General features: G+C 47.6%; 1 protein-coding gene across 1 annotated transcript in view; it reads left to right on the top strand.

Annotated features, from left to right (window-relative positions):
- The window catches only part of UBE2R2 (ubiquitin conjugating enzyme E2 R2), a 205,281-nt gene extending 181,992 nt beyond the window's left edge, over nucleotides 1-23,289 (top strand). The window contains exon 5 of the mRNA XM_086960306.1: nucleotides 22,248-23,289. Within this exon, the coding sequence (XP_086816432.1) occupies nucleotides 22,248-22,467 (220 nt within the window). The 3' untranslated portion in view covers nucleotides 22,468-23,289. The remainder of the gene's footprint in view (nucleotides 1-22,247) is intronic.
- The last annotated feature ends 2,245 nt before the right edge of the window (nucleotides 23,290-25,534 follow it).

Raw genomic sequence — 25,534 nt, 5'->3', positions numbered from 1 at the left:
GCGTGCCCCTTGGTCCGCCGGAGGCGACACGGAGGACCCGCAATCGGGTCAGGACACGCAACTCTTTGCGGCCAAGACGTCCCCGACGGAGGACTCGGCAGCCTTTAATGCTCTGATCGAGCGAGCTGCGGCTAACCACGACGTCGAGCTGCACTCGGACCCCGTGGATGTGGACTTCTTATTCGACACCTTCTCTGTGGCTGAGAAGACAGTCAAAACGCTGCCGATGCTCAAAGGTGTGCTTAAACATGCAACGGAAGTCTTCAGGGAGCCCACACGGGCGCGTGTGGTCAACCCTCGAATCGACAGGAAATATAAGGCGGCGCCGACGGATCCTACCTATATCAAGGGACACTTGCCATTAGACTCCTTGGTTGTTTCCAACGCTCGGAAGAGGGCGAACTCTCAGACTACTGGTGACGCTCCTCCCCCAGACAAAGAGTCCAAGGTCTTCGAGGCCTCAGGCAAACGGATTGCTGCACAGGCAGCTAATATCTGGAGAATTTCTAACACCCAAGCCCTGCTTGCACGTTATGATAGGGCCCATTATGACACCTTAGAGGCCATACTGCAACACTTACCTGACCAATACAAGGAGGCAGGGGAGATGCTGATCCAGGAAGGCAAACTCATTACAAATGCATCCATCAAATGTGCATTAGACGTGGCAGAAACAGCCTCCAGGGCAATCAACACCAGTGTGTTGCTTAGACGCCATGCCTGGCTTTGAATTTCAGGGTTCAAACCCGACATCCAAACAACGATACTGAATCAAACAGTGAATCCTGACCACCTGTTTGGACCTGAGGTGGATGCCACCCTGGAAAAAATGAAAAAAGATACGGAAACTGCCAAATCAATGGGGGCTTTACAAAGTCAGCAGTTTCGGAGTGGTTCCTTTCGCCGCTCAAACTCCAGAGGCACCACAAGGGGGCAGGCATCCCAATCCACGCAGTATTACAAAAGTAACACCCAGACCCCGTACAACAACAAGGGTAGAGGTGGTTACAGAGGCAATAATGTCAAGGGCAGGGGACGTGGAAACAATAGCTCCAGGTCCACCACCACCAACAAGCAGTGACGTCTTGTCACTGCCCCCGACCATACAACACCGGTTGGGGGGAGACTCCAGCAGTTCCTGCCGGCGTGGAAGAAAATCACCACGGACAGGTGGGTGAGGTCCCTTATCCAGTACGGGTACTGTCTAGAGCTTACTTCCATTCCGCCGGACATACCCCCAAGAAGCCGTCCTATGTCAGGCGAGCATTTGACCTTGTTGCAGCAGGAAGTTCTAGTCATGCTGCAAAAAGGGGCAATAGAGCTCGTTCCTTTGCAAGAGCGGGGAACAGGGGTTTACTCCCTGTATTTCCTGATTCCCAAGAAGGACGGATCCCTCAGGCCCATCCTGGACCTCAGGCCCCTAAACTGGTACATACTCTCGGAGCACTTCCATATGCTCACGTTGCAGCAAGTGCTTCCCCTGCTTCAGCAAGGGGATTTTCTGGCTACGCTGGCTCTGAAAGATGCCTATTTTCATATCCCCCTGCATCCTTCCCACAGAAAGTATCTCAGATTCACGATCTTAGACCAGCATTACCAGTTCAAGGTCCTGCCTTCGGGGTCACCACGGCACCAAGGGTATTCACGAAGTGCCTAGCGACTGTGGCGGCGCATCTCCGTCGCCAGCACGTCCACGTCTTTCCTTACCTGGACGACTGGCTCATTCAGGCAAGGACGGAACGACAGTGCGTAGACCATGTGTCACGCACCATTCATCTCCTGCACGATCTGGGTTTCTCTCTGAACTACCCCAAGTCCCATCTCCAGCCCGCCCACGTGCGACAGTATCTGGGCGCGACAATCAACACTCTGGCGGCCACTGCGCAGCCAAATTCAGTGAGAATCGCCAGTATCCAGGCGCTGATCCAACGATTCAGACCCCAACACTCGCTTCCAGCGAGGGTGTTCATGCAGTTGATAGGCATGATGGCCTCCTGCATCTCCATTGTCCCGCACGTGAGACTACACATGCGTCCACTTCAGGAGTGCCTAGCACGTCAGTGGACTCAGGCTCGTGGGCAATTGACAGACCTAGTATTGGTGAGCGGTCGGGCATACAACTCTCTGCATTGGTGGAATCCACAAAACCTTTGCAAAGGCCGACCATTCCAAGAGCCTGTCCCACAGATTGTCCTGACAACGGACGCTTCTCCCCAGAGTTGGGGAGCGCATGTACTCCACTACACGGTGCAGGGACTATGGACACTACAGCAAAGGAAGATGCACATCAATGTGTTGGAACTGATGGCAATCTTCATGGCCTTAAAGGCGTTCAAAGTACATCTGTGCAACAAGGTCGTGTTGATCCGGACGGACAACATGACGGCCATGTACTACATCCAGAAGCAGGGAGGCACACACTCTCCACAGCTGTCTCATCTGGCTCAGAGCATGTGGAAGTGGGCCATTCAGAGGAACATCTTCCTCATGGCAGAGCATCTCCCGGGCAAGGACAATCAAATGGCGGATCTGCTCAGCAGGCACAGCCATCAGATGCACGAGTGGGAGATACATCCATCAGTACTCCAACCGTACTTCCAAAGGTGGGGTCATCCAGAGATAGACCTATTTGCCACAAAGGAGAACGCAAAATGCCGAAACTTCGCCGCCAGGTTCCCACACCCGCAATCACAGGGCAATGCGATGTGGATGAACTGGTCAGGCAGATTTGCGTACGCTTTTCCCCCAGCACCTCTGATACCGCTGGTGGCACGCAAGCTCCGGCAGCACTCAATGACGCTCATCCTGGTTGCTCCGACGTGGGCTCGCCAACCATGGTACACCACGTTTCTGGAACTCTCCGTGGTACTGCATCAGAGGCTTCATCTCACTCCCAGCCTTCTGACGCAGAGCCATGGCGACATTCAGCACCCAGATCCGCAACAGCTCAACCTGGCGATCTGGCTCATGAAGTCCTAGAGTTTGGCTACCTCAATCTTCCCCCGATTGTATGGACATCATTCGGGAGGCAAGGAAGCCCACTACTAGAGCTTGTTATGCGGCTAAATGGAAGAGGTTTGTCATCTACTGTGCTAACCACAATATTGACCCGCTAGATGCTTCCATTCAGAATATCATCTGTTACCTTTTCCACCTGTATCAATGCAATCTAGCGTACTCTTCCATCCGTATTCACCTGTCTGCTATGGCAGCATACCTCCAGAATAGGCAGCACCTGTCGCTCTTTAAGGTCCCTGCTATCAAGGCCTTTCTGGAAGGACTCAAAAGGGTCATTCCACCAAGGACCCCACCAGCTCCAGAATGGAACCTCAATGTGGTTCTTACAAGGCTGATGGGTCCTCCCTTTGAGCCACTGCACTCTTGTGAGCTTCAGTTTCTGACCTGGAAGGTTGCGTCTTAGTAGCGATTACATCGCTTAGGAGGGTTAGCGAGCTGCAGGCGCTCACCATCCAAGAACCTTTCTTCCAGGTACATGTTAACAGGGTGGTGCTCCGCACTAACCCTAAATTCCTGCCCAAGGTGGTATCACAATTCCACATTAACCAGACGATCGAATTGCCAGTGTTTTTCCAAAACCCAGAGACGCTGGCGGAGCGCATGCTCCACACCCTTGATGTTAAGAGGGCCTTGATGTATTACGTAGACAGGACAAAAGATTTCCGCAAAACCAAGCAACTTTTTGTTGCTTTTGCTACTCACCACAAGGGAAACGCAATCTCCAAAGCGGGGATTGCTAGGTGGATAGTAAAGTGCATCCAGATCTGTTACGATAAAGCTAAACGCACTCTCACTATCCCGCCGAGGGCCCACTCCACCAGGAAGTTGGGGGCCTCTATGGCTTTCCTGGGTAACATTCCCTTAGAAGATATCTGTAGAGCAGCCACATGGTCTACCACACATACTTTCACTAAACACTACTGTGTAGACGTACATTCCAAACAGCAGGCAGCTGTTGGTCAGGCTGTTCTAAAAACGCTTTTTCAGACTGCTGCAGCTGGCACGGGCGGCCGCCGTTAATGGAGGGACTGCTATGTATTCTATGCACAGATATGAATTTAGCAGCCCACATGCCTCGAACTGCAAATGCTACTTACCAGTATGCATCTGTTCTTGGCATGTAGGGCTGCTGACATTCATATCGCCCACCCTCCTCCCCGGCGCCTGTAGCAGCTGCAGATTTTTATCATATACATACATATGCTCATAGCATGGTCATCACTCACATTCTTCACTCCATCTCTGCCAATGGCTAAAAACAATCTGGGGATGGAGGCGATGCCCATGCGCACTGTAGTCCAGGGGAGGAGCCACCTATCTCGTGATACTTCGAAGACTCTTCCAGGACAACAATGTGCAATCATCCGGACCCAACACTAGGTGGCGATCTATGCACAGATATGAATGTCAGCAGCCCTACATGCCAAGAACAGATGCATACTGGTAAGTAGCATTTGCATTACCTGTCATAAATTATATCCACCAGACTCTTGCCCCTAATGAACCCCACCTTGCATAACACTTTGATAAATGGTTGTGTTAACACAATATGTTAAGTGTGGCGGAGGGGAAAATATAGTAAATAATTCCTCGACTTTGTCCCTAGGGGAAAATATAGTAAATTTTCAGCTACTCACCTCTATCCCTAAAGTATCTTATTCCATAATCTATATATAAAAAAAAATTCTCATGGGGGGCGTGGCTTGGGCGCCGATGGCGGTGTTCGCCTGAACGCTCGGCTCCGAGACAGAGCCCGCATTTATCCTGATTTTCGGGGGACACAGGAGCCCTGACTCCCCAAACAGAGGAGCGCCGTGGGGGCTAACTCGGGGGACGCCTTTGGGGACCTGAAGAACAACTGGCTGAGGGAGAATGCGGAACTACGAGGGGAGCGGAGCTCAAGATGGCGCCCGCTCCGTCTCCGTAGACCCAGGGAGCGCTGTGGACCTGGGGAGGCTGCCGTCTCCGGACCCATCTTCCAACCTATTTTCCCCACCGGAGGAGCAACGTTGCAGCCGACTGCCTGGGCGTCCGCGGACACCGGGGAACCTTCCGGACGGCACCCGCCGGGACCGCTGCTCGCTCCATCGGCACCGCGGAGGCCCTGAGTGACGAAGGGCGTGACTGGACGCACCGGGCTGCCTGGAGCGGAGCTGACCTACTCCGTCTTGATCCAGAGGTGGGCAGCGGGCGTGCTCAGTGCCATTGTGTTGGGGGGGAATTGCGACGAGTCTGGGCCTACTCAGAGCGGATCACGGTAAGCTCTCGGACAGAGTCAAAGAAGTGGAGAGCTCGGTGGGAATCTTGGAACCAATGCAAAAGACTCTGGCCGCTGTCATGAAGGATGCCTTATCCCGCATTGGGGACCTGGAGAGACGTGCGGAGGACACGGAAGGGCGTAATAGGAGGAATAACATCCGCGTAGTGGGCATACCAGAGAAGATTGAGAATGGCGACATGGTGGCCTACCTAGAGGACTGGCTCCGGACTGTGGTAGCGCCCGAGGGGCTCTCCTCCTTCTACACCTTGGAGCGAGCACACAGGGTGCCGGCCAGACCTCAACAGGGCCGATCCCCACGCCCGGTGGTGGCGCGGCTACTATATTTCCGTGACCGGGATCTCCTTCTCAGTGCTGCCAGGCAAAATGGACCGTACCAGGTAGCGAACAGTCGAGTGAACATTTTTCCGGACTACACCTACGAAACCCAGCGAAAGCGGGCCTCCTTTCTGGCGATCAAACGGGAATTGCGGAGCGAGAGCATTCAGTACTCCTTGCTGTTTCCGGCGAAACTCCGCATCATCCTGGACGGCACGACCAAATTTTTCGCAAACCTGCAGGACTAATGCAGTTGGCTTGAGCTATACAGAGCTAGCAAAGACGGCTTTGGATCCTCCTTCCAATCCACATCGGAAACTGGCCATCAGCGGAGATCTAAGAGAATCCGAAGCCGCCGTGGTAGATCGGGCAGACCCTCGACGGTGGAGACTGCGGCGGAGCGGTGAGCGGTGAGCGGTGCTGTAGATGGTCTCCAACATATCTGGCTCCCAAGGCGGACCCATCACGGAAGACTCGAAGCCTGGCAGAGGTGGGGGTTAATCGGACACGGAGGACTCTGAGACTGACAGTGTGAACTTACCTGTGATTACCCCTGATTCGGCGGAGGGCCTGCTGGATGGACAGGGATGAACTCGGGTGAGCTGGTCCCGGTTGGGGGGGGGGGGGATGGCAGGAGAGGGGGGGACCCTGGCGGGAGATGTTGGGTAATTGATCATTGGGTGGGTTGGGGGTCGCACCTTCTTCCCGACCTCCATGACCTGGGGCTCGGTCACGTCTCGGTAGCATTGAGGCGCGGAGACCCCCTATCGACTCTCGGCCCCCACTCTGCCCTTAAGGCACACCTGCGGTGGCTACCGTCAGGTTAGTTGGGGGGGGGGGGGGGTTCTAAGGGTAAGGTTTGGATGGGAACTAGATGGTACTATTTGGGACCTGTTCTGGGGAGGGTGGAGGGGAGTAAGGGGTTGGGGGGGGGAAGACTGCCATTGGTGTGGGACTAACAGTGAGTTTGATCGTACTTTAGCATTGTCGGGGGAAACTGGATGAGAAACTATGGGACCATGGCTGATTTATCCAATTTGAAATGTATCCCCTGGAATGTGCGAGGCCTTCACACCATGTCCAGGCGCCATAAGATCCATGCTTACCTAGTGCGCAGAGGGGTACAGATTGCACTGTTACAGGAGACACACCTTACTAAGTCAGAAGGATTGGCGCTGCAGCGTAGGTGGAGAGGGCAGGTATATTGCACCACATATTCAGCTTATGCGAGAGGCGCGTTGATCTAGGTGCGGGCCGGGGTACCCTTACAGGTTACTAAATCCGTGGTGGATCCGGAGGGATGATTCGTGGCAATTGCCGGCAAACTGGGGGGCAGAGCTCTGAACATTTGCTGCATTTATGCGCCTAACGTGGACCAACTCGCTTTCCTGACCGCGCTGTCGGGCTCCCTGGCCCACTACCTATCGGGACCCCTCAGTAGGGGCAGACTTTAATTCGGTGGTGGACGTTGATCTCGACCGATCAAATCCCCCCCCCCCCCCCTTCCGGACTCGCCATTCCGTCGAGTGGCCAAAGGTAGGAGGGAATGGCAGGCTCATTGGGGACTGACTGACATTTGGCGAGCACAACACCCGCGTACCCGGGACTACTCTCACTTCTCTGGCATGCATGAGCTGCATGTGCGGTTGGATGGGCTGCTGGGATCGGCGGAACTAGTATCTGCGACCGTGAGGTCTGAGTACCTGACAAGGACCATCTCTGATAACAATCCTCTATTAGCAGATTTTCGATGGTTTCTGGGTGCCCCCAGTGTGCCCACTTGGAAGCTGCGCCCCGAGATATTGGAAAATCTGGTGTTTAAGACGGACCTGGAAGATAAAATCGCTGAGTACTTTGCGGAGAACGAGGGCACGTCTGGGACGAGGGCCACGCAATGGGATGCATTTAAAGTGGTGGTTAGGGGATATTGCATAACAAAGAAAGTGGGAATGCGACGGGTCATTCTGGATGACCTGGCTAACGCTGATCGGAGACTCCGCGAGATGGAGCTTCTTCGCCCCGGCCACCCGGAACTTCAGGGGCAGGCCTCGGCAGCGAGGGAAGCGGTAGCTGTGGAGGTCGAACGACTGCGTAGCTTCGACTATAAGGCCTACTTGACCAAGTCACTAGCGGAGGGGGATAAATCAGGAGCGCTCCTGGCTTGGCTGGCCAACCCCATGAGACGTACTACCCCTGCGATGGCCATGCGTACCGCGGAGGGCAACGAGGTAGGCACCCAGCCCGAGATCCTTGTTTGTTATCTGCATTACTATGAAGGGTTATACCGCAGTAGACTGACGCAGGACACTGCACCGATCGAATACTTGCAGGGTCTGTCAATCCCCGCTCTAGAGCCTCAACAGGCGAATGACTTGGGGAGAGGCGTGGAGCTAGGGGAAATCCGCAGCGCCATAAAAGGGATGGCGAGAAATAAGACTCCAGGCCTGGACGGACTTCCGGTGGAGTTTTACTCCACCTACGCGGACCTCCTGGCCCCCCGGTTATTGGTGGTGTATAAGGAGGCAAAGCGCCTGGGGCGCCTCCCCGGTTCGATGTGCGAGGCCTTGGTAGTTCCAACTACTCAAACCTGACAGGGAGGGCAATGACCCGGCATCTTACCGACCGCTTTCGATGCTTACGGTTGACTACAAGATTTTGAGCAGCATACTAGCATCGAGATTGTTGGGCCACATGAGCTCCTTGGTGCATGACGATCAGACGGGATTCATCCCCAAACGTAACACGACAATGAATATCCGCCGCCTGCTCCGCCTACTGGAGGAAACCCACGCTGAGGCCCCCGATCCCTTAATCCTCTCGATTGACCTAGAAAAGGCTTTCGACAGTTTAGAGTGGGAATACCTCCGTAGAGTGCTTGTACACTTTGGTCTGGGGGAGGGGTTTCTGCGGTGGACCACGGTACTATATGCTTCGGCAATGGCCAGAGTGCGATCGGGCCCACTGATTTCCCAACAATACCCAGTGGAACGGGGTACGAGGCAGGGATGCTCGTTGTCCCCCCTACTCTTTGCGCTCGCGGTAGAACCCCTGGCGCTGTCGATTCGAACTGGGGCCTACTTCAAGGGGTTGTGAACCTCGACGGGGCAGCAGTACATCTCCCTCTATGCCGACGACCTGTTGCTCTTTCTTGAGGATGCAGGCGAAGCCTTGGCCGGGGCTGACGCAGCACTTACGACCTTCGGGGAGCTTTCGGGCCTTAGAGTGAACTGGGCCAAAACTTGCCTGTTCCCGGTTCGAAAGGGGGAGCCCCGACCTGACACAGCCAGGGTGATTAGATGGGAGCCCAGCTGCCTCAAATACTTAGGGGTGTACGTGTATCATGACCCCCGCTGATATCCTCTACGGCAATATCGCCCGTTGTGTTCGAGCACTGAGGGGCAGTATGAGCTTTTGGGCCACCCTGCCGCTATCGGTGGCAGGACGTATTGCACTGCTGAAAATGGTGGCGCTCCCTCGGCTACTATATTACTTTAGGACGCTCCCGGTCTGGGTCCCGCTGGCCACCTTCCGGGCCTTGAATTCCATGCTAGTGGCGTTCCTCTGGGGATCGGACCGCCGCAGAGTGGCGCTCAAGACCCTGATGAGACCGAAATCGGAAGGGGGGGGCTGGCGGTGCCCGACTTTGAAAAGTACTATTTGGCTGCCCAGTTGCAGACTTACACCGAGGAGGTAGCGCGGGAGTTTCGAGGCCCGGAGGAGGGCAGGGGGAGCGGTATGCCCAGACATGTTATATCCTACATTGCACTAAGACAAAGGTTAGCCTTGAGGGACTTCACGCACGAAGAACGCACCATACGGTCGTGCTGGAACAGAGTACATGGCCGGGCGGAGCTGAAACGCCCGTATGCTCCGGAGATCCCATTGGGGATGCTCACTGCCTTACCACACGGTGGCGATTGGTCACGATTAAGGCATTGGGAAGACGCGGGGTTACAACTGGTGGGCGACCTCTATGAGGATGGAGTAGTGTTGCACTTTCGGGGGATTCTGGACCGCTTTGACATTCCCCGAGGTGATTTCCTGCTTCACGTGGCGGTCACGAGGGCGATCCAGACGCACTGGCAGAAGGGTCTGGAGGAACCACCGACGTCAGCGGCGTGCCAATATGTCATGATTTCGTCGGGGACGGTCAAGGCAGTAACATGCTTGCATTCCAGAATGGTCAATGAGGGGCTACCCCCGCTGGATGCACTCAGGACTCTGTGGGAGGCTGACATTGGGAAAGACATACTGGAGACTACGTGGGCGCAGCTGATGCGCCGAGCCTGGAAGGGTACGCGTCACGCCCGATTTCAGTTGGTTCACTTTTATATACTTCATCGGGCCTACTTGACCCCGGAGAAAATACAGAAATACTTTGCCTCGGACACGGCGGCTTGCCCCAGATGCCAGACGCCCGCGGCTGACCTCATACACATGTTGTGGTCCTGCCCTGCGCTGTCCTTATGCTGGTCGCTGATAGGAGACAACCTTAACGGGGTTACTGGGAGGGCCCTGGTATTTGATGCCGTGGTTGGGGTCCTGCATTGGTTCCCTCACACTCCTAAAAACAAACTCTCCAGTAAATTTATCGACCTGGGGCTCATACTGGCAAAGCGGGAGATAACTAGGCATTGGAAAGCATGGGTTGGTCCAACAGGCACTAAATGGCGCAATGAAATTCTAAAATGGGCTGTGGGAGAGAGCACCCGGAGGTATCCACTGGCGAGGCAGCAGCAGAACGAGAAGGCGTTAGAGACAGCACAGGAATGGGAGACATTGGTGCAGGCCCTGCGCGATTACAGCACTTCCAGTGAATCCGATAGAGATGACGGTGAACAGCCTCCGTCCCTGTAGAAATACTTCGAAACGATCTTCCATAACGAAGGAAAAGGTTTCCTACCACAAGCTCTCGGCACACACACTAGCGCACCGATGGCGGGGCGGGGTGGGAGGGGGGGGGGGTGGGAGGGGGGGGGGTGGTGGATCGAGGCAGAGGGAAGCGGAGTAAGCTTCCACCGACATTGAAGATTTTTCATACCGTATGTTTGGCCCTTGGTCCTCTGGGGGTGTTGGGTCGGGTGGGAGGAGTGGGGTGTTTTCAAGTTGTTTAGAAAAGCAGAAGAAAACTTCATTTATTTTGGTCGACACCAGAAGACCGCAAGACCCTCAAACGTTGGTTCAACATAAACGCCGCCCAGCCTCCGGGATGTGGGCTGAATGGCTGTGTGGTAGGGGTAATTCACTACCGGGGTTTCTTTCTTTTAATTGGTACTGGTAATGTACCCTTGGGCTGGCATGTAACTTTGGCTAATTCCTGCAATAAAAATATATCAAAAAAAAAGGCTTTACTGAAGAGTAATCCAGCAGTGACCTAATCTCTGTAACACTTGTGTTTGTATAAATAGCAATATTTCTTGTTCCACTATATGGACCTGTAATAGTGTCTCACACCAGTCTTATGGTTCTGGAGGTACGTTCTCCTTCATTTTCCGATCCGAAGTTATGCAAACGTAAATATGTACAACTAAAGTTTACTACGCATAGGTAAATTAGGTCCACTAGCCAAACATCCACATACCTACAAAGAAGGAAATCTGGGAGTATATAAAAAACTGAAATAACCCTCTCCCCAATGTTTAATCCACATTTTTATTGGCACTAAGCGAGCAAACCTGACCTCCCCTGACGAGATTTCTCTTTACACTTCCATCCATCTGTTCTTTCATCTTCCTAGCCGCTCATCCATTTAGCTCCTCATTCCATCCTTCATTTATTTAACCATCCTTTTGCCTTTTAATCCATTCATTCCTTCACTCTACCAACTTCTTTCTTCTTGTGAATCTGATATTATGAAGTAAGAAAACCTAATGGGGCAAATCAGAGCCCACAACATTTCAGACCTGTAGGGATTATTGTAACAAAACTAGCAACATTTTACAAGAACGTCAGTGCCTCAAGTCCATAAATGCTCGTCTCAGATACCAATGTTTGATTGCTTAGAAATAACAAAAAATAAAATGCAGTCCTCAAAAATATACAAATGATGCTTTTAGAGCTTGCAGCTGTATTTGTTCCACAGTCTCACTTCAGGAAGCCCAGAGTTATTTGGAGAAGTTCCCAAAAAAAAGTGGGGATGGGCTTATTAGTGAGAAGAGGCTTAACTAAAAGGCCAGCATGTTAAAAGGTCCAAGGATGGGAAGCGGCTGTGGCTGCCGTGCCCCCTAAAAGGGGAACACTGTGCAGCGAAAATGGAGGAGTTCACTCCTTGTGTACCTCCTGTTTCTTTCAAAGTCCTTAAATCAGAAGTACTTCACATCAAATGTTTTGGTGACTGTTAGTTTCTTCAGTCTGGCCATTTTGGGAAATGTACCCTTCCTTTGAGTTGAAACCTCCAGGTTAACCATGTAAGTGACAATGGATTTGTCCAGTCTGTCTCTTGTTGCTGCATCAGATGAATTACCTCTGGTTCCCTCTGTGTAACATTCTTCTGAAACTTCTAACTGCCAGTGCTGGAACACCTTCATTGTACAGCTGTAAACTGGTTGCTGTCACAGGCTGAGGATTAGTTTGATGGGACACTATGATGCTGTGTAGCTGAGTTATCTCGTGATCTGTCCACTTCTCTCTTGGTTTCTTGTGCACTGCCTAGGACATCCTGTTTTTCAGTCACTCTTCCCAATTCCCTCAGAGTCCTATATTCCTCCAGTTTACCAAAATAGATAACCGATATTCAAATTAGGTAACTGTGTGGGACATACGAAGAGAAATGTTATTCAGCAGAGTTCTGCAAACCCTACATACAAACACGCTGTGCCTCACCGTCTGCTCTACATCTCTCCTCTTGAACCCTTTAGTGTTTTAGCTCTTCATCCGATTCACAGAGGGATCTGTTCCATGTGTTCTTCGGATCCTCCAGGCTCCAGCTTCTCTCCCCATGCAAAGTTCTCATTTCATATATCTGACCACCTATATATAACTCCTCCCCAGGACATTCAAAGCTAGCCTCAGTTTGACCTCTCGTCCCACGAGTCTTCAGAGGTCCAGTCCTTTTCCTTACCATTTGCTTTTTTGCAATTCACAGGTGCCCTTGGGGATGGGTTATAACTCCAGGGTGGCGCCCAGCTCAAGATACAGACCGGAACTCTGCCACCTAGACAGAAACAGTCTTGATCTTCATTGCAGGACACTTGGTAGTTGGGGGAGTGTCAGTTTCTGCCTCGCCTTTCCAGCTCATCATCGCATAAAACATCCTTCACAGACGCGGAGTGATGCTAAGGGCTTACAATGATATACACACACTATACCTAAATTATTTATTCTACAGAATGATTCAACAGGAAATAGAAAATATTACTTAATTGTTAATACAGAAATGAATGCTTTCATCATCTGTGTTAAGCCTATACTCCAGTGCCAATGAATGCATCCATAGAGCCTGCGTTTCCTTCGGTATAAGTTCTCCATTGCAGTCTCCTCCATTTCTTTCAATATGAAAAATCCAAGATTTTAAGAGTTCACTATATTGTAATTTATTTTTTATTTAAGTTGTCATCTACACAGTACTTCTGATCTTTATTCAGAAGGATCCTATGGTCTTCCTTTCTCATCAACTTTGTTGATCTCCCATATTGTGCTTTGATTTTGGTTCTTATGGGGCACTATATATACCTTGGTGTTTCTGGACTCTGAAGGTCAAAGCCAGTAATGATCTAGTTTAACTGTAATGAGTACAAACACTCATACATTCAACAAAATAATCTTTCATAGTCTTCCTCACGGCAATATTTGAAAAGATTGATTGTATTTTTTTGCTGTACTTTTTCAGCACCAAGGCTGGAGTGATCTTGGTGATCTGCTACCATAGCCTTTCCCTATTGTTCTGGCATTAGCAAGAAGACTAAGTTGGATCACAGAGCTCTGGAAGGGACCGTTAAAACAAAGGGTTTGAGTACTAAGGCCCTTGGTTTATAGTAGGCACTGTGACTGACAGACCTAATAACTGAACTCACTGCTGATCATCTGGCCAGTGCAATTCTCTCCCGGCATTGGACACATGGTCCCTCCTCTTTAGTTGGTAGATTAAGGGCACCAATGCATTCTGGGTAAGTTTCAATTTAGCTCTAAGTGTTAGACCTGCACACTTGCAATGTTTAGTTAATCTTACATTTTTTATAGTAATCCCTTAAAGGAGCTACCCTGCTGAGGGTTGTGCCCACAACCCAATGTAATAAACTGGCCTGTATAGACCTAGACGCGACTAAGTCTGCAGGGTGCTCCACCTATGAAGTCCCTAAGGTTTCTAATAAAGTATATCCTTTTTTTAACACATTGTCAATTCCTTGAGTAAACAAAATAGTAAAATGTCTCATTCATGAAAGTTTTAGTGCACCTTTGACATAAATCTGTTTATACAATCATCAAACAGTTTGCATGAAAATATCAAAACATATTAACATTCAAAAATATTGATTATCCATAAAGCCTTTTAGTTTTTTAAAAAGAACTTAACAAAAGAAAAAACCCAATGCATTTCAGGTTCACTGGAACCCTTAGTCAGGGGTACTAAATGATAATATAATTTAAAAATGTTCCTGGTTCTTATGGTAATTTTCTTGCCAGTTCCGTATTCGGGCACTACAATAGTAAATGTATTTGTTAGGCATAAACCATTTTGGATAAACATCAATCTCAAATAGGATTAGCACACGGGGAAAAAACTAATGGATAGAGGTAAAGAAACTCATGGAAAGGAAAATAATGTGGAATAGAATTAATCATACTGCACGACCCCGACCGAAAATCCAAGGTAAACACTTTAAAATGTAACCATTTAGTGATGTTTTCTCACCCCAAGCGTGTGCATACTGGTAGTGCAAACTCATGGTTCCATTCACGCCCCTTTTTGTACAAATACAAACACCCTTGCGTGGAAAGAGTCTCACCGTCTCCTCTTGCCCTCGGGGTATTATTCAGAAACACGTCTTTACTGTAACAAAAAACGGTACCATTTAGCTAAATTTCACCCATTATACTGGTCAGGAGATTTCAGTTACTCTTGCTCAAAAACACTGTCTGAAACGGACTTACCACCTCCTTCCTGTAATCACAAAGTCCACTCCTCTTCGTTGATCCCCCTCTCTGCCATTCACAGGTCTATGAGAAACAAACTCAACCCGCTCATACTTGCTCTCATTGAATAATTTCCATGTGAGTGTGAACAGTGCTGATTAACCTTCGCTTACCCTGTCTCTTTTCCGCTTTCTATTGTAACCAGACAGCTGTTGTCTGCGCCGGGTTAACTTGAATGCCAGACTCTATGAAAAGCAGAGGTAACTCTCTCAGACTAACTTTCATGACATTATGTCCGTATGTGCTTACCCAATCTCTGTCCCGCTCTCCTCCGTAATGAAAATAGCCGTGCCCTGCGCCGGTTACACTTTAATCCCAAAGTTGTCTCTACAATAAATGAACGATGTTACTCATTGCCATCAGGGTTTCGCGATTAACAAATTTTAACTCCTGTTACTTTAAAACGCCATCAAGCCTACCTCGCTCAGCCCGCGTTCGCTGCCCTCTGGCCTCCCAAGTCTTTCCGGTGTCAACATCCGGTCCTGCCATGCCGTGCTCATTTAAAGCTCCACTTCAACACCACCGCAACTTTATTTAAAAGTCGCGATGCAAACGCTTCTTTCTCCACATTAACGCCTATTACGTATGCATAGTGTAAGCCTTAATAAACGAGCATTGGAAATGCAATAGGTCTCGCATTAGAAAAGTTGGAGCTATTGGTCTTGTAAATGACAATATATTTTATTTATGTGTTGGTTTTTAAAATAGCTAAATTAATAGCTTTGTGATTTACAATGCCAATAGTTATAACTTTGGCGAATGTGACACCTATAGCATTTGTAATGCAACATGTATTGTATTTACGTGACTTAGATGGCAGCTCTGGTCGTTATGCCACATCTCTAGGGAGATGTACGAAGTACTGAGGAAGACAAGATAAACTGCACTTCAATAATGATGTCGAAATTAAGTTAGTACCTCTTTGATCGTTTTACTGCAAAATTGTGAAAATTATGAGACTCTAGTTCAGAACAGGTCGAATTTAGCTGTAGGACAAGGCAATCCAAGAAGTGCCAGTTGTTGTGGTGGCGAGTGATGCTGTGGCGTTCAGTGATGCTGTGGTAGCGCATAGTGATGTTTTTGGTGTGTGTGTGTGGGGGTATGGGAGTGGGGTGTGTGTGGGGGTGGAGTGGGTATGTGTGGGGTGCGTGGGGTTGTGTGTGTGGGGGGTAGTGTGTGGGGGGTAGTGTGTGTGTGTGTGTGTGTGTGTGGGATTATGTGTGTGGGCAAAATGTATTCCTGATGGTTTAATTATATGGGCAGCAACCGACTAGCATATGGGTAGAAGCATCGTGCAGGGAGAGAGAGGGGAGGTGGTGGCGGCTGGGGAGGGGGAGGAGAAATGCGAGTAAGGCTGTGTGCGGGGTGAGAGAGGGGAGGTGCCAGTATTACTCTCCCGCACAGCTTCCAGACCTTGTCCTCAACTGAGTGGCAGCTTCTATACACATTTATCGCCTCTGCATTATCGCTAATCAGTCGCTAGGTCTTCATGCCCCGATCTTATCACTTCACAGATAAGAGAAATAACGACCAAATAAAATAAATAATTTCTGAGCAAATAGTCTAATAGACGCCATGTTTCAAGTCTAGGCCTTAAAAGGTGCACTCGTGTACGGTAAAGCCATGAAACCGTGTAGGCTCAACAGATGCGAACCAAAGCGAATCATAAAACTCTGGGTAAACCGTGTCCAAAATGACAGTTTTGTCACGCAATCCATTTAAACCCAGCCGCCGACAGGGCAAGGGAGGTCTCGGGCAAATAGAGCGGTATGCACACACAAGTTCCGCCGCGCCACCAACAGGGGTCAGTAGCGCGCATGCCCAACAATGGTGCTCTCCAGTTACAGCGGCACGTGCACAGCTCCCTCCAAACTAGACAAAAACCCAGAACGTTATTTCTCTTATCTGTGAAGTGATCAGATCGGGGCATGAAGAGGTATGCACCTGTTACAACGCATTTTTTACAACGCACTACCACTACAACGCAGGCATTACAACGCATACCATTACAACGCATTGCGCTGGGGGGCGCTCTAGGATAAGAGGTAAGTTTAATTTACTATCCAACACCTTCCCTAGGGTCCACGGGGACTGGAGTTAGAATAGTAAATTATACTTACCACTATCCAGCACCCCAAAGCGCTATGCGTTGTAATGGTATGCGTTGTGAATACCGCGTTGTAATGGTATGCGGAGTAAAAGTATGCGTTGTAACGTCATACATCCCATGAAGACCTAGCGACTGATTAGCGATAATGCAGAGGCGGCCAATGTTTTTGAACCTTTTTTTAGGGATTACGAAACGCCACTGACACGCTTTGTTTCCTATTATTTTCTCTGTTGACTTGCATAGAAGTGGAGGCAGCCCCTGAGATGCTGTTTTCCCGAAAGCTGACACGGCGGGCAGGGGAGGGGGCGGAGCGGGGAGAGGTGCGACACGGCAGGCAGGGGAGGAGAGTAGGAGGAGGAGGGGGGAGGAGAGTAGGAGGAGGGGGAGGAGAGTAGGGGAGGCACGGCCTAGCGGCCGTGCAATCAAGAAGTGAGGGGGCAGAGCTGGGGGAGGCTGTGAGAGAGAGAGTAGGCAAGGCAGTCGGCTGGGGGCATGTGCACGCGCTTTTAAGCTCAATGCGCATTGAGCTTAAATTTCTCGTGCACTGCAAGGAATCGCCACGATTCCTTGCAAGTTGGGTAAAGAGTGGATAAGCCCCCATAGTCTCGCAAGCTCGATGCGCATGCGCATCGACAGGCGAGACCTAAAAAATAACCTAAAAGCCGCTTTGTGCAAACCAAAGGAAAAGGAAGATTGCAGAAAACGTGTGCTTATCCTTTACAATTGGATTGTCTATAAAGTCTTGTGGACTACAACAGTTTTGTTATGCCTCATGTTATTCATGTAGAATTTCTTTATATACATGAGATTATTTATATTCATCATATGAAAACAATTACGTTTCTCAACTCTTTGACAAGTCACTGAATACTATGGAATTTCAGTTACACAATGCATTGAACAACCTCACATTCTTGCCTTGTTTGGTCACTGTTTATAAAAAACATAATTCTAGGCTGATTTTATTTTTCTAGAAAGGGAGGATTTCCGATAGAAAATACCAGGAGAGGAACAGTGGTGCCCTGCGTCCTCCTCCATTCTTTGTTTCGCCACAGCACAATACTTTTGCTTCTAAGCAACATCTCCTTTTTCTGATTCTGACCTTCAGCCCTACCTGACCTTGTTCTGGCTAGTTGGCTTTCCTGCTGTGATAGGTGGTAGCCTTATTATATTCCGCTCAAGTTTTTAATGATGTTACACTTATTGCAAGGGGCTGGTACTTCCCCTTCTATCTGTTAGGTTTGGTGTTAGTATGAAATCACTAAAGGGTAACTGTTCCTATAGAAGAATACCGGCCTAATAGGCTGCGGAAGGCGTTGATAAAAGAAAAAATTATAAGTAACTTATCTCAAGTAGATAAGTATCCGGTTGTATAGAATGACTTGCGGGTAAATTCCTCAAATTTGAAGAGTTGTCCTCACACACCCGTTAAGGAGTCCTGCTTCATCATAGGGTGTTTTTGACCCTCGTGGGGTTGGCGCTGCAGTCTACCACGGGCACTGCGAGAGGGCTCTTTAGCGGAGATATTTTAAGAGGAATGCTGTATTGAGTGCGGGTTGTGTGGGGTTAATGTGAAAGTGGGTTAAAAATAACGGTACACCCAGTAGTATTTCTTCTTGGATCCATTCGGTATGGTTAAAAAATAAAAAAAAACATAGCCCTTCCACCAATGAGGCGGGTTAGTTCAATTCACGAAAAATTAGGAGTGTAAAAGGTCATGGGGTTGACATGTTTTACGCCCTAGTGGTCCATATTGGATCTTTGACATTTCATTTAGACAAGCAAACCTACAAAGATGCACTAGCTATCTACAAAAGATCCATTATCACACACGAGCGCCTTCTTCCTATCTCAAATTGAATCCGCACAGAACTCGGCCAAGAAGCTGTTTCAAGTAGTAAATATCTTCTCCAATCCCCCTACAGGTTCTTCCATTGAGGCCTCCCAAGATCTTTGTAATTCGGTAGCCACTTTTTTTTTCCACCTAGGTCACTAATATTTACTCTACCTTTTCCCCCCTTAACTGCCGGGAGGGTTCCGACCCCCACCACCTGTCTTCATCTCCTAGACTGCCTTTTTCCAATTTCCATTCGGTCTCGGCAGAACAGATTACTAATCTCATTACATCTATTAGGTCAGGCTCTCCCCTAGACCCATGTCCTCCTTCCATACTAAACTCAATTACTGAGGTTATTACGCCTCCTCTCATGGACATTTGTAACACCATCTTTCTGACGGGCCTCTACCCAGAAATATGGAAAAAAGCAATCGTCAAGCCACTGTTAAAAAAAAAAAAAAAACCCTCTCTTGACCCCTGCGACTCAGCCAACTACAGACTCATTGCTTGCCTCCCCTTCCCTGCAAACATTTTTGAAGCACTGATAAACCAGCAGCTTTCAGAGTTCATCGATAACCATCAACTCTTAGACAACACCCAATTTGGTTTTAGGAAGGGCCATGGCACTGAAACCGCCCTGATTAAGGCCTATGACGAAATAAGGGCCATCCTAGACCAGGGCGGGGCGGCGGTCCTTATACTTTTAGATCTATCCGCAGCCTTCGACACGGTTGATCATTCCATCCTGATAGACCGTGTCACAGCCTAAGGGGTTAACCACCTGGCTAAAGATCTCCTCGCCTCATTTCTGGCCAACCGCACGCAGGCAGTGAAGTTAGATGAATTCTACTCGCCTTTCTTCACCTTAACTTGCGGCGTGCCCCAGGGCTCCTCGCTAAGCCCGACACTATTTAATATATGTGGCGGACTTGGAGAGGGTCATCGAAGCACACGTGTTGTGTCTAACCACCTATGCAGACGACACCCAGCTTCAAGATTCCAGGAGGGTATGAAAGCCATCTGTTCATGGATGTCGAGTAATTGTCTGAAATTAAATTCGGACAAAACCGAGGTTATGACCTTTGGTAACCTTTCCCCGGAATGGTCCTCCATCTGGTGGCCAAGTACAATGGGTCCACCACCAGTCCCAGTGGCCAAGGGCAGAAGCCTCTGAGTTATGTTCGATGACAGGCTGTTATTCAAACACCATGTGAACACAGTGGTCTCATCCTCCTTCTACATGTTGAGGAAAATTAAGAAGCTACTTCCATATCTGCCAGCATCAGCAGGTAAAACTCAGATTACTGCTCTTGTCTTTTCCAAAATGGATTATGGCAACGCTCTTTTTCTCAATACGCAAGACCAGATCCTAAATAAGCTGAAATCCATCCAAAATGCGGCAGCCAGAGTCCTGCTTGGCATCCCAAAATACCACTCACCCACTATGACCATACGTCACTTGCATTGGTTAAGAGTCAGAAGCCGGATCAAGTTTAAGGCGCTTTGTATCGCCTATACGGCCATCAACGATACTGGACCACGGTTCTTAAAGAACGCGTTTCGGATCTATGCCCCCTAAAAGATACCTGCGCTCATCCTCCACCTGTCTCCTACCAGTCCCACGCACGAGAACCTCCACCTGGGGAGACAGACGTTTTCTAGTGGCGACTCCCAGGCTTTGGAACTCCCTCCCACTGGCCATCAAAACTAGCCCTACTCTCATTGTTTTCTGTAAACTACTGAAAACCTGACTATTTGATCAATGATTCTAACAGCTGGCCTCTTGTTCCAGGAAGTTTCTTATGCGCCGAAACACCCTTGGGTAGTTGTGCGCAATACAAATCACGAAAACATAAACATAAACATCTGGACCAACAGAAGATGTAAAATGTGAATAGAGAAACATGGGTCAAAGGAAAATATACACCCTGTTACAGGAATCCTGGTCAGGTTTGTGGTTGTGTTGTCTTTCAAACAGTCATTCAAAACCACATTTATCCAACCCCAATCGATGCATGAGGATGCCTCAACGGGGTGAGGCAGGCATCTCTATGGGTTACATTGACCCTTGGAGGTGTGTGGCATTCGCACCTACCCTAGTCTGCTGGTCGCCAGAAGGTTAGCATGTCAGACAGAGGCCGTGATCCTCAGATTTACAGAGTTGATGGAACGAATTTGGCTCTGCATTTTTTTCTCCACTTCTGATACATTGGTATGCATTGAGATGTTCAGATGCATGTTGGGATTGTTAGATCTAAAATTTCATTTTCCAGCAGGGCTGGTTGAGCTATCAATGTAAAAATGGTTAGAAATGTGTTTAAAGGGCCGGGCCTTTCATGAATGTTAGATAGTTGGTTCTTTTATTTTTTTAAATTTTTTAATTTTATTTAAATGATCTTCCCCTCCATCACCCAAGAAACCAAATGAAAGTAGATAGAGGTATTTAATTTTGTTCACAGAAGTACTAAAGTGTGTGGAACTGTACTCCAGTTACCTTTGGTACTAACCTAGTGAACCCAAATATCGTGAATTCGGCTGTTGCAAGAAGAGAATGTGGTGTGCTACAGTGGCTATTGCTTCAAAAACCTGTAGACACAAATTCTACTGAACATTTTACCTCCTTAAGCCACTTATTCACAATGGAGCTACCTTTCGCCCTTCAATATGACCCCCTATCCTTGTGCATTACAATAAATCTGAGACCAGCTCCCCAACTGTCTTTTTAGGGCAGAGAAATGAAGAGATGCCATAAGAGAAAAAATGGGAGCATTGTTATGCCACTCATTACTCAATTAATGTAACAGACTATGTGAAGGGTCAGGCAGATTGTAAGGGTTAATGTTGAAAATGGTAGTTTAGTTGGCGTCTTCATTTTCACAGTGACAGGTGTGGTAGTTGACATACTGCTCCTGCATTTCTTTAAGCTTATGGGATAGTGATTCAGCAACTTGGTGGTTGCCACAGAATGATCAAAGTTTACAGTAAACATGACCAAGTTGAATGAGGTGACTTTTTCAGGGGGCAGGGCTTGGGGGACTGAAGTGATTGTTTCATGCGAATCTAGGGTCCTGGTTCAATTAGTGTTACAAGAAAGGTAGAAAAGTACGGTCTTGTTGTAGAATAAATGGAAGCAAAGAAACTCAAGGCAGGAAAACACACATTTTTCCTGTTAGTGTGGTAGCGGATACCTTCCTTGTTCCGCTTCTGGAAAGCTTGCCTATGGTCAGTGTGCCCTCTTTCTGACAAATAGATTTATCATCTCCCTTCCTGGGTGTAGTGCGAGACTATACAAAGAGTTGTGGTAGTTCATCTCTGAACTGTTGGAATTCTTCTACTTCTGATGGTTTAACTTCAGACCATATAGTGTCCCTAAACCATTCTTGTGTTCAGTAGTCACTACCTCTTTCTGTTTATCACTTCCCAACTTGTAGTAATCTGACCTTGTCTGGCTTTGTTTGGACTTTAAGTACCTACATCGAACTTGAATGGCCACTTCCTCTTTTTACAAAAGGTACATTATTAAAAAACTCATCTTTTGTTCTTTTACTTTGCAGAAAACAAGTTTTGGCTACAAAAGCTGAAGCAGAGAAGGATGGAGTAAAGGTCCCCACCACGCTAGCAGAATATTGCATCAAAACTAAAGTGCCTTCCCATGACAACAGTTCAGACTTGCTTTACGATGATTTATATGATGATGATATTGATGACGAAGATGAAGAAGCAGAGGATGCCGACTGTTATGATGACGATGATTCTGGGAATGAGGAATCGTGACCTACTTGGATGGGCCATTTTTCATCCTCACTTCCCCCTTATTACCCTGATGACTCAGGCCAAAAGGAGTAGCGATAATCTAGCGGCAGCCAACAAAACAAATATATATATGGGGGGGAACAAAAAACTTGTCTCCTGTTGTGTGGATCTCGATTGCTCCTTTTTATGGACCTCTTATGGAAAGAGAAGGAACCTCCACAGATTGTCCCTGAAATGTTGCATTCTTTAACCCTTCATCACTGTATTAAGATTTTTTTTAAAGGAAAGTCAAACACCCCCTTCTTTTAGGAAAAAAAATATCTCAAAAATAGTTAACACAAAGTTTGTTTAGATTCTGTGAGGAAGTAAAACCTACGAATCTCTCACATCAAGGTGTTTAATGTATTTGTAAGCTGGGGCACCCCATGGGTGCCGGATCCTAAGTCGTAAGTAATTTGTAGCATTAAAAAATGGGAAAAAATGCCAAGGTTTAGCTAATCAAAAAAGTGATAGTGTGTGCACATGTTTCATTCTTTTTTTTTTTTATCTTGTGGTGCATTTTTTTTTTGTTTAGGGTGTGGGGTGAAAGTGATGAGCTACTGTGAGCTTGATGGAATGTTACTGAAAGGTACAGTATTCCAGTTTAATTTGTCATTTGCATATATGTATATCTATCTTTATAAATTACGAAGATATGTACATATATACCCCTTACATAAAACACATTTCTCTAGTTTGATGTCACAGGATAAAGTTGAGGCCCAGATGGTCTTGATTCGTTTTTTATGTTTTGAAATGATTGTGAATTTGAGCCCTGAAATAAACATTTAATATTTAACCTTTGATCTGTTGGACAGTATTTTTTGTAGCTTACTTTTGTATGTAAATGGACCTTAGGTTTACTGTTGCATAGCACTGAATGCTGGCAGTTTAGCGCTTGCACCCCATTTTTGACTCCTACGATGTCGAACCAAATCTTAGGGCTGTTTTACCACCTTTACATTAATCTAACTCATTGATGTAGCTCATCAGTACCATGTCTAGTTTTGAACACTATGTTGGTCAGTCAGTCTGGTTTGGTCTTGCTGGTTATACACCTTCAATTTACTAATGTCATACCAGTTGCTTTTTCTTATTAAGCCATGCAGCAAGTTTGGTCCAATTGTCCAATCGTGCCCTCCTCTCTCCCATCCTGTACACCACCTAGCCAAAACTCCAGATTTCCGAAATGTGTATCAAGCATTGGGTATTTCTGAAACACTTTCAAAAATGCTGTGTATCAAAATATTAAAAACCGCTACTTGTGCTGGAACTTCTACAAAATAGGTGATAGGTTACTCTGTGGTCTAGGATCCTTAGTATTTGGACCATGAAGTTCTGCACACAAAGTCCAGTTTATTGACCTTTACTTTTCTGATCTAACCCATTAACAGGAGTCATCAGGATGGATTTAAATTATTTTTCTTTGCCATTCTCCATCTCCAGCGTCGTGTGATGCTTTTCAGCAACAGGATTTTGTTGCCTCTCTAGAACATCTGGTCTGCCTTATAGGGCACCGTATGCACGAATGAGGCTTATTTTCTTCCATATCTCCAATAGACGCAGCATCCGTAGCCATTGTGTTTCTCAATATTTCATCTTGGTTATAATTTCCTCTATGTTGGTAACTGATTCTCATGCTTCTTGGATCTTGGCCACAATCATAATCCTAGCATAACTTATCCCAAAAGATACATCGCACCCAGGGGGCCTCAGCAGTGATTCTACTGAACGGTATGTTGACATCAAGTTTCAGTATCACAAGTGGAACGAGGCAGGGTTGTCCCATCTCGCCCTTACTTTTCGATCTATACATAGAACCTCTGGCCCAAGCTATTAAATTGGATTTTTTTGTAAACACATTTTATTGAGTTTCATTGCAACATTCAGTTACACATCAAGCAATCAGATTGGATGAATCAATTGTTCTGTTCAGTGTCCATCTGTATAGTAGCAAGATAGCTCTATACGCCGACGACTTGCTGTTGTACACCAATAATCCTGCTGAGGTCCTTCCTAGAGTAGAATTCCTCGAAGAATTTGCTTGTATTCAGGGTACCTTGCAAATTCTTCCAAGACCGATATAATGATTTGGAACATTGACAATTGGCCGGGTAAAAAAAGCAGGGAATTCAGTTATTTAGGAATTACAATAGTAAATAACTGGGATGACATCTCTAAGATTAATTTAAGGAGGGTGTCTAAGAAGATTGATCGCCTATTAAGATGGGCAAATTTGCCTCTTACAATATATGGTAGGGTAAATTTGGTAAAAATGGTCATCTTGCCAAAATTGAGCTACCTTTTTCGCACCATTCCTCTTGAGTTCCCACATGGGGATATAAGAAAAATACAAAGTAAAATAGGAAGCTTCATTTGGTCAATTAAACAGCCCAGCTCTCCTGGAAGAAATGAAGGCGTAAGCTACAGAAAGGGGGCCTCACACTTCCTGATATACTTTGCTATTCTTTTGCTTTTCAGTTTAAAAATGTTCGGGGCCTTACTTTGTACTGTGGGGGGGTTCCAATTGGGGGAAGATTTTAAATGAAATGGTTGTTTTCGAGGGAGGTGGAGAGGGCTTCCTGTAGAAGTTCGGCGCGCCCAGATTCTTTAAAAAGGTCCGCCTGAAAGTCTTAAAAGCATCCTTGAATCTGTGGTATGGGATCAGGAGAATATGGGGGATAGGCTATTACTCTGATTTTGCCCCCATTTGGGATTCACCGGGATTACCCGTTTGTGTGGAGGATAGCCTAGCACTACCCATTAAGAATGCTGGTATTCAGGTTTGGTCTGACCTTGTTTCCACAGATGGGATTCATCCCTAGTATGCATTAAGGTTGAAAAGTGGAATTTCTTTCTCTAGATTTAAATTTCTACAATTTGCCTCTTGGTGCACTGCAGAGAAAGCGTTCATAGGTGGTAACTGGGAAATCGAGCTCCAATGCCAGAATATATTCCCTATAAAAAGAAGTTGGGATCTGGTATAAGAAGCTGCAGGAAGCAGAAATACAGCCCTCCCCCCACAACATGCAGTTTGGAAAATGTCCGC

This window comes from Lissotriton vulgaris, chromosome 3_1 (assembly GCF_964263255.1).
Source record: "Lissotriton vulgaris chromosome 3_1, aLisVul1.2, whole genome shotgun sequence".
NCBI lineage: Eukaryota > Metazoa > Chordata > Amphibia > Caudata > Salamandridae > Lissotriton > Lissotriton vulgaris.
Note: the sequence above shows the minus strand (reverse complement) of the source record. Positions and strands in the feature narration are given on the sequence as shown.